The 8,722-nt window shown below is 40.0% G+C and overlaps 1 protein-coding gene and 1 pseudogene across 2 annotated transcripts in view; one reads left to right on the top strand and one right to left on the bottom strand.

Annotated features, from left to right (window-relative positions):
* LOC105489276 (RAR related orphan receptor A) overlaps nt 1-8,722 on the bottom strand; it is a 741,585-nt gene that overhangs the window by 9,894 nt on the left and 722,969 nt on the right. For both annotated transcript variants that reach the window (XM_011754004.3, XM_011754016.2), the window contains 5 exons: nt 8,151-8,272; nt 6,384-6,516; nt 5,616-5,723; nt 2,867-2,977; nt 1,492-1,604 (listed from right to left, as the gene is read on the bottom strand). In XM_011754004.3, the coding sequence (XP_011752306.2) occupies nt 1,492-1,604; nt 2,867-2,977; nt 5,616-5,723; nt 6,384-6,516; nt 8,151-8,272 (587 nt within the window). The remainder of the gene's footprint in view (nt 1-1,491; nt 1,605-2,866; nt 2,978-5,615; nt 5,724-6,383; nt 6,517-8,150; nt 8,273-8,722) is intronic.
* Nucleotides 1-8,722, top strand: part of LOC139364063 (cytochrome c-like) — a 71,543-nt pseudogene that overhangs the window by 9,957 nt on the left and 52,864 nt on the right.

Here is an 8,722-nt window from a genome sequence, read left to right as displayed (position 1 = left end):
TGAGCAAAATAATCGAGTCAGAAGACCTGGATGGAGGGCCCAGCATTGACCATTTACCAGCTAAGGATAATGACACAATTTGCAAAATTACTTTCAGATTCCACAGCACCTCACAAAGGCAAAATGCTTATTATTTTAACCCAGACTAACCTTCTCTAGGAAATGTTTTCACCAGATCTTGTCTACATGTTAAGTGCTGTTTATAATCAGAGATCATAATGGTACCGTTGCATTTGGGCAAAAAGATGGAGAAGAGAGTGAAGCTCCTGACAGGGCTCTTCCCTTCCACTTCTCATTCCTGCCCCATGTCCTCATTTAACAGGTGCAAAATCAAAAGCAAAACAGCAATTAATCCCCAGTTACCCTTTTCTGACCTAACAGGTGCGAAATCAAAAGCAAAAACAGCAATTAACCCCCAGTTATCCCTTTCTGATCTAACATAACTATAAAGGAGAAAAAAAAGCAAACAAATAAACAAGAAAACAAAACCAAAAACCTCTCACATCATCTCACACAATAAAATACATAAAACAAGAAAGAACAGGGCTGATTTTTCTAAGACCAAATACATACTACTAGCAGTGGCACTGATGGATATTAGCACATTTAAAAAAATGGCATTACAATCATATTTTTATTGTGAAAGATAATGATAGGTAAAAATGCAACCTTATGCTTTGAATACAGAGTAGTGATGGGAAATTGACAAAAATGCAAAAGTCATTTACTGTTGATGACTAATGAATTTAATGGAAGTGGAACTACTATTAGTATATATGGTCATTCTGATTAAGTCTTTTAGTCCTTTATAACTTCTTTCTAAATTCAAAGATTATACGCTGGGCACAGTGGTTCACGCCTATAATCTCAGCTCTATGGGAGGTGGAGGAGGGAAGACTGCTTGAGGCCAGGAGTTCGAGACCAGCCTGGGCAACATAGCGAGATACATAGCAAGATACCCATTTCTACAAAAAATAATAAATAAATTAACCAAGTGTGGTAGCACATACGCCTGTAGTCTCAACTACTCAGGAGACTGAGACAGAAGGATCTTTTGAGCCCAGAAGTTCAGGGTTGCATAGAGCTATGATTGTGCCACTTCACTCCTGCCTGGGAGACAGAGTGAGACCCTATCTCTAAAAAATAAATAAATTCAAAGATTACTTTTCTAATTTATGTCAGTGCAGAATATTAACTCTGCTTTATGCCCAACTTTGATGGAAGAGAATTTCTAGAATGTAACTTTTTTTCCTATATTGCCTTATTGTTGCAGGACACTTTGTAATCAATGATAATAAGTATAATTTAGACTGAATAATGAGTTTTGGCTCAACAGAATTTTACTGAAATGGAAATTTATTTCTTTTTGGTAGCCTGTTGCTTTCTGATACTTTTGGGAATTGGTCGTATGACTTACATGACCATACTGGCAGCATGATTTGTGCCAAGGGATAGTTCAGGCCATGCCAACCAGAAGCCTTCGGCACTCACCTTTGTTAGTATTCCATCTTCTCGGTGATTCTTCTGTAGGACGTGTTGAAGAGCTAGCTGAATTTTCTGTTGCAGTTTTTCAATTTTTACCTTTTCTTGCAGCCATGAGCGATCTAAACATAAAAAAATGATATTCTTTAGCATTCCTCCGACATGGTGTCAAGATCCCCCTTCTCCGGATGCTTTTGATACAGATAATTATATCACAATGAATATTTAGAGACTCAGAGGTCAGTTTCACTCCTCTTTCAAAATTTCTCCTAATGGAATGAAAAGTGATCTAAGGAAGTTACAAAACAGGGTGTTAAACCTTTCCATTTTACCAATACATAAAGGAAGGATCCTTCCCTTCCAAAGGATAAACAATTAAATATGAGGCCATACTCATATGAATGCAAATGAAACCATCATGGCCCCTCGGGACGTTCTAATAATTATACTTAGGACTGAAATATTCATTATCAATCCTGCTAGCTTTTCTGAAAAATACGAAAGTTTTCTAGTAATCTTTGTCAACTAAAATTGTCAATAGAATTCCAAGTGACAGGCCGGGCACGGTGGCTCTCGCCTGTAATCCCAGCACTTTGGGAGGCCGAAACGGGCGGATCACAAGGTCAGGAGATCGAGACCGTCCTGGCTAACACTGTGAAACCCCATCTCTACTAAAAATACAAAAATTAGCCTGGCATGGTGGCGGGCGCCTGTAGTCCCAGCTACACGGGAGTCTGAAACATGAGAATGGCGTGAACCCGGGAGGCGGGGCTTGCAGTGAGTGGAGATCGCGCCACTGCACTCCAGCCTGGGTGACAGAGCGAGACTCTGTCTCAAAAAAAAAAAAAAAAAAAAAAAGAATTCCAAGTGACTTAAGGGTCGTTAATTTTGGATACAGTTTTTATGTGTAAGTCTTCCAAATAGAAGGTAGTAACTTAGCAAAGTGATGATCTCCAAACATGCAGTACTGGTTGAAAACACAGATTAAATTCAGATAATCTAGTGGATGACATCCAAATGGATTTTAACGAAAAATAGGATGTCTTAAAAATCACGTTATCCTGGAGACTGGTGTTAAGAAAGGCAACCCTATTGTACTACAGCATTTCTCTTGGTATCAGGAGGTTAATTCTGGACTGGATTTTATTCAATTCTCATTTCTTTACATTTTATCTGAAAGGCATGAGGTTTTCTTAATATATATTTGTGTTGGGGGGTGGAGAAGAGGAGAGAGGGTGTTATTTGAAGACTTAAAATCCAATTTAATAAGGGTGGAGACCTCTCTTAGTAGCTCCCAAATATTTTACAGCTATTAAACGTATGGACCTTGTAAAAATTCTTTATCTCAGACAATTCTAAAACCATTTTTATTTGGTTATCTTACCTGCTGACATCAGTACGAATGCAGAAAATAATGCAATTTCATCTTCAGTCAGGTGCATAGAACATAAACTCTTTCCAAATTCAAACACAAAGCTAATAAAGTCTTCACAACCTGCCAGAATGAAAATAAAGACAGCTTAGAAGTTTGGTTATTGTCTTAGGAGAAAAACCTAGGTCTTAGGTTTTCCTAAGGTTCTCCTAAGACCCATAGGAGGTCTTAGGAGAAAAACATGGGGAAGATGAAGAGAGATCTAGTGGTTGAAGAGCAGAAGGAATAGTAGTAGCATTTCTACAGTTTAATAGTTTAAAATCTTTTTTTTTTTTTTTTTTTTTTTTTGAGACGGAGTCTTGCTCTGTAGCCCGGGCTGGAGTGCAGTGGCCGGATCTCAGCTCACTGCAAGCTCCGCCTCCCGGGTTTACGCCATTCTCCTGCCTCAGCCTCCTGAGTAGCTGGGACTACAGGCGCCCGCCACCTCACCCGGCTAGTTTTTTGTATTTTTAGTAGAGACGGGGTTTCACGGTGTTAGCCAGGATGGTCTCGATCTCCTGACCTCGTGATCCGCCCGTCTCGGCCTCCCAAAGTGCTGGGATTACAGGCTTGAGCCACCGCGCCCGGCCAATAGTTTAAAATCTTAAAAGAAAAATCTGTTTAGCCATCACCACCACTGCCACCACTTCCATCACATCACCATTACCACCAACATCCTCATTCAAAATAATGAGACTGAACTTTTGTTGTGTGATTACTATGGCAAGTATTGCTCTAAGATATTTCTTGGGGTTTCTTCTTATTTTATGACAGCTCTATGAAGGAAGGATTATTATTATCCCAATTTTAGAGGTGAGGAAACTGAGACTTGGAAAGTAATGCACCTATGGTCACACAGGTAGAAAGTACAACCTAAGAAGCAAAGCTAGGCTGCCTGATTTCAGAGCCTACACTTTTAACCTATAGAGTCTAGTAGTCACATTCTAACTTATATGTTAAATTAACTCGTTTTTGTTTTCAACGCTATTTCATCTGAAACATTCTTAAAAATGTTAACAAATGACACATTATGATAGTAAAACTATTATAACTATTTACCAACCTGAAAACACAGAATGTGAAAGTCCCCTAAAATAATAATCCATTTTCCAAAAGACTGGTTAAGTCTGGTGTCTATTCCTTCAGATTTGCATATTTTACATACAAATGTATATATTTAAATGACAATGTGCTACATGACAGTTCATTATATATATCTTCTGTCATGTAACTTTTTAAAAAATCACTCATTTTAGATACTTATCCATTCTTCTTAATAACTATATTCATTTTATTTAAATTATAGAAATCCAAAATTTATTATTATTAATTATTTTGAGACAGAGTCTCACTTTGTCACCCAGGCTGGGGTGCAGTGGCACGATCTCGGCTCACTTAAATCTCCACCTCCCGGTTTCAAGTGATTCTCTTGCCTCAGCCTCCTGAGTAGCTGGGACTGCAGGCACGCACCACCATGCCCAGCTAATTTTTGAATTTTTAGTAGAGATAGGGCTTTGCCATGTTGGCCAGGCTGGTCTCAAACTCCTAACCTCAGGTGATCTGCCTGCCTCGGCCTTCCAAAGTGCTGGGATTATAGGCATGAGTCACCACGCCTGGCCCCAAATTATTTATTTATAAATTATATGTCATGGTTTCACTTAGCTATAACTTTTCTTTCTTTGATATCTGCATGTCAGTCTCATTGATGGTTACTGTTTGAGGGGGATGGAAGGGCAAAGCTTCTGTCCTTTGCTTAATCTTATGTATCAACTCACATCCTAAAGGTTATCTGAATAATGTATCACCAGCAAATCTGGTTTCTTGAAATCTGGAAGGGGGCCGGGCGCGGTGGCTCAAGCCTATAATCCCAGCACTTTGGGAGGCCGAGACGGGCAGATCACGAGGTCAGGAGAGCGAGACCATCCTGGCTAACACAGTGAAACCCTATCTCTACTAAAAAATACAAAAAAAAAAAAAAAACAACTAGCTGGGCAAGGTGGCAGGCACCTGTAGTCCCAGCTACTCAGGAGGCTGAGGCAGGAGAATGGCGTGAACCTGGGAGGCGGAGCTTGCGGTGAGCTGAGATCCGGCCACTACACTCCAGCCTGGGCGACAGAGAAGACTCCGTCTCAAGAAAAAAAAAAAAAAAAAAAATTTAGAAGGGAACTGGAAGGACACATAATATAAATCCCTTTGATTACCAACTAGATAAAATGAAACTCTAGATCTTTACATGTAATGTAGACAAAAAACTTTTGTCCTATATGACTTTTTTTTTTTTTCAGACGGAGTCTTGCTGTGTCGCCCAGAGTGGAGTACAGTGGCGCAATCTCGGCTCACTGCAAGCTCCACCTCCTGGGTTCACACCATTCTCCTGCCTCGGTCTCCTGAGTAGCTGGGACTACAGGCGCCCACCACCACACCTGGCTAATTTTTTGTATTTTTAGTAGAGATGGGGTTTCACTGTGGTCTCGATCTCCTGACCTCATGATCTGCCTGCCTCAGCCTCCCAAAGTGCTGGGATTACAGGCGTGAGCCACCGTGCCCGGCTGAGCTATATGACTTTTCTACAGTGACTAATTAGAAAGTAAAATAGGTATAAAATCCCTTAATTTTTGTTTCTGAATAACCAGTTTTCATTTTGTCCAAGCAGAGCTTTCACTCAACCCGCATCTTTTCCTATAGCCCTGATTTGAAGAAAAGACACCTTGATACCCCTTACCTAAGGATTTGAAGATGTCGGGGCTGGCATACTTCCCATCAAAGTACACGGTGTTGTTCTGAGAGTCAAAGGCACGGCACATTCTGATAAACACCACCTCTAGAGAACCTAAGCAGAGGCAGAAATGGTTCAGGTCATTTGGGTCATCTGATGTTAGTGAGTTTGTTTCTAAGGTGCTCATGTAGAGACTCCTTCTGAGATAGAATGGTGGGTGTCGTGTGCAGTTTAGCTAGCGGGTTCTCAGTCACATCAGCTGTCTATCCAAAAAGACAGAGTTTTCTGTAAAGACTGTTGTGCTGAAGCTAAGGCCTGTTTAACTGAAGTAAGGGTTGATTTATAAATTACTTCCTTAGCACTCTTCTACCTCGCAATGCTGAGTCTCAGAGTTGCTAGGAAAACATTTATTCACGTGTACTAAACCAAGAATCAAAAACAAGTATATCTTTCTGAGTTCTACTTCCTTCTTCCTAACATCATAAACTCGGAGGACTTGGAGTGTAGAAACAAAACACAGGTGATGGGAAAATTTGGGAATGCAGGTGACCTTCAAATTAATCTTTTCATCTAGAAGAGAAGTGAAGTGGGGGGGAATGTTTCCTGAATATATCTCAAAACCTTTGAGAAGAACTCCATTTCTGCTAAGAAAAACCTGAGCTATTATCATTGGAGAAAAACTGTTCCAGACACCTTCCTTACCAAGCATTTCTTTAATAAGCGGATGAAAGCAGGTTAGGAAGAGATCTCAAAATTCACTTGCAAAGCACATACCTGCTTTTAGAAGCACAATTTGATCATTTTGACACAGTTCCATAAATCCATCAATGCGTTTGGCAAACTCCACCACATACTGTATAGCTTCTGTAATTTTGATGGCACACAATTGCCACATCACCTCCCGCTGCTGTTAAAGAGGGAAACACATTAACATCCTCCAGGAAGATGTTAGGTTTTGTAGCAGAAGTTGAAGAGTTATGAAAGCAAAGCATGCCACTGCTTTAGCCCTGGGCCACGAAGAGTGGTAAAGTAGGATCTTCTTTTTTTTTTTTTTTTTTGAGATGGAGTCTTGCTCTGTCACCCAGGCTGGAGTGCAGTGGCGTGATCTCAGCTCACTGCAACCTCTGCCTCCGGGGTTCAAGTGATTCTCCTGCCTCAGCCTCCTGAGTATCTGGGATTAGAGGCACATGCCACCACACCCAGCTAATTTCTATATTTTTAATAGAGACAGAGTTTTACCATGTTGGCCAGGCTGGTCTTGAACTCCTGACCTCAAGTGATCTGTCTGCCTGGACCTCCCAAAGTGCTGGGATTACAGGCATGAGCTACCGCGTCCAGCCTGGATCTTCTTTTAAGTAATTATTTTGCCTTGGAAAATTTAATACCACTTTACTTGGGGAAAGGTTTAGAAAAGGAGGAATCAACTGAATTTATTGTGCACCTACTATGAGCTAGGCACGGCACATTCTGATAAATACCACCTCTAGAGAACCTTTATGACATCCTTAATTCACTTTCGTAAGAATATTTTTCTGCCTGGGCACAAAACAAAACAAAACTGGCTGTCTCAAAACAAAACAAAACAAAAAACTAGTGGATATGGGAGCTAGGATTCAAATCCAAGCATCTCTGACTCTAAAATCCCATTTCATATACTTTGTTGCTTCTTACTGTTTTCTTGCTTCTCCTTTGTAGCTTTGGCTGCTGGCATTACCTGCTACCTCAAAGGCAAACAAAGTGATGTGTTGCTATTCCCCAACATGTCCTGTTAAATTCCTTTTATATTCGCACTCTCCAATTCAGTTAGAGAATGATCTGGATGTGTTTTGTTGCCAACTTGTTTCCCTAATCTTAGTTTCAGACTGTTTCCACCGATATGATGGGGTGGAAGAAACACTGAATTAGGATCCAGGAGTCAAGGTCTGGTCTTGATGTTTCACTCTCCAGACATGCCAATGGATGTTAGTTTTCCTCAAATGTAAAATGGATTCACCTAGATAATCCTGTCGATCTGGGTGTTTTATAGAAAAAGGCAAGTAGGGCACTATTTGTCAGTCTCATATTGCTAGGTTCAGACTGCAGTCACGATCATAGCTTCTACACTTTTTTTGTATATACTCCCTAATACAACTTCCAGAAACATGAAGCTTCCTTGTCAACTTTCAGAAACATGAGGCTGAGATTATTTTACATGAACTTCCAGACCTTAAAATCTTGGATTGGGATATTGAGACAAATCTCAATTCATTTGGGCTTTTGGAAGCTGCTTAATCTATTCTCCTGTTGACAAATGGAAGGAGGTATGTGTATACCTAGAAAGCACAATAGAAATTATTTGCTATTGCTGAAATTTTGCATGCAGGCATCTGCAAAGCTTCAAGTACGTTAGCAGCTTTGGAAAAAAGATATTTAAACAGAAACCTGGTATCTGATGAAAGACACTCATTCTTTGGTCTGTGGGAACTCTTGACCAAATTTCCTATACCAACACCCTCCCCAATACTGCCTCAATCCTAGGAGGAAAAATTCCTCAGATCATACCTTGTTTTGATAATTCTCAATTTCTTCCTGCAAAAAGGTCTGCCACGTTATCTGCTGGAGCTCTTCTCTCAAGTATTGGCAGGTTTCCAGATGAGATTTAGATATATTCTGTGCAAGGTGTTCTAAGGAGAAAACAGGAGATCACAAACATGAAAAGCCAAGTTCTTTGAATACCTGGTGATGTAATATTTACTTTAAAAAATAACAAGTAGAAAACAATGTCTGTGCGGGTTTTGACTGTCTTTACACATTTAAACAAGTAATTTGGAACTGTTTTGTATTTGGCAACATGAAAGAGGATAGGGACTTTGCAAAGCCAACATTTGAAGATACGACTTGGTGGCTTCAAAGACCCTCCTGACTTTGCCCTTGTTCTGTGTCTTTATACTCATGTCTAGGAATGATAAAATACTGACCTAGATAGACATAGGAAATGATTAACCTGGTGTTTCTTCTTGGCATTTTTATGAAGACACATCTGCCACATAACATTGACCTGGGAAGGATTATTCTTATTCTTGAAAAACTAGAAAATGATACTCTTTTATGGTGACAACTAGGTATTTATTTAG

This window comes from Macaca nemestrina, chromosome 7 (assembly GCF_043159975.1).
Source record: "Macaca nemestrina isolate mMacNem1 chromosome 7, mMacNem.hap1, whole genome shotgun sequence".
In the NCBI taxonomy this organism is placed as follows: Eukaryota; Metazoa; Chordata; class Mammalia; order Primates; family Cercopithecidae; genus Macaca; species Macaca nemestrina.
The sequence above is the reverse complement of the archived record's forward strand: the minus strand, read 5'-3'. Positions and strand labels throughout refer to the sequence as shown.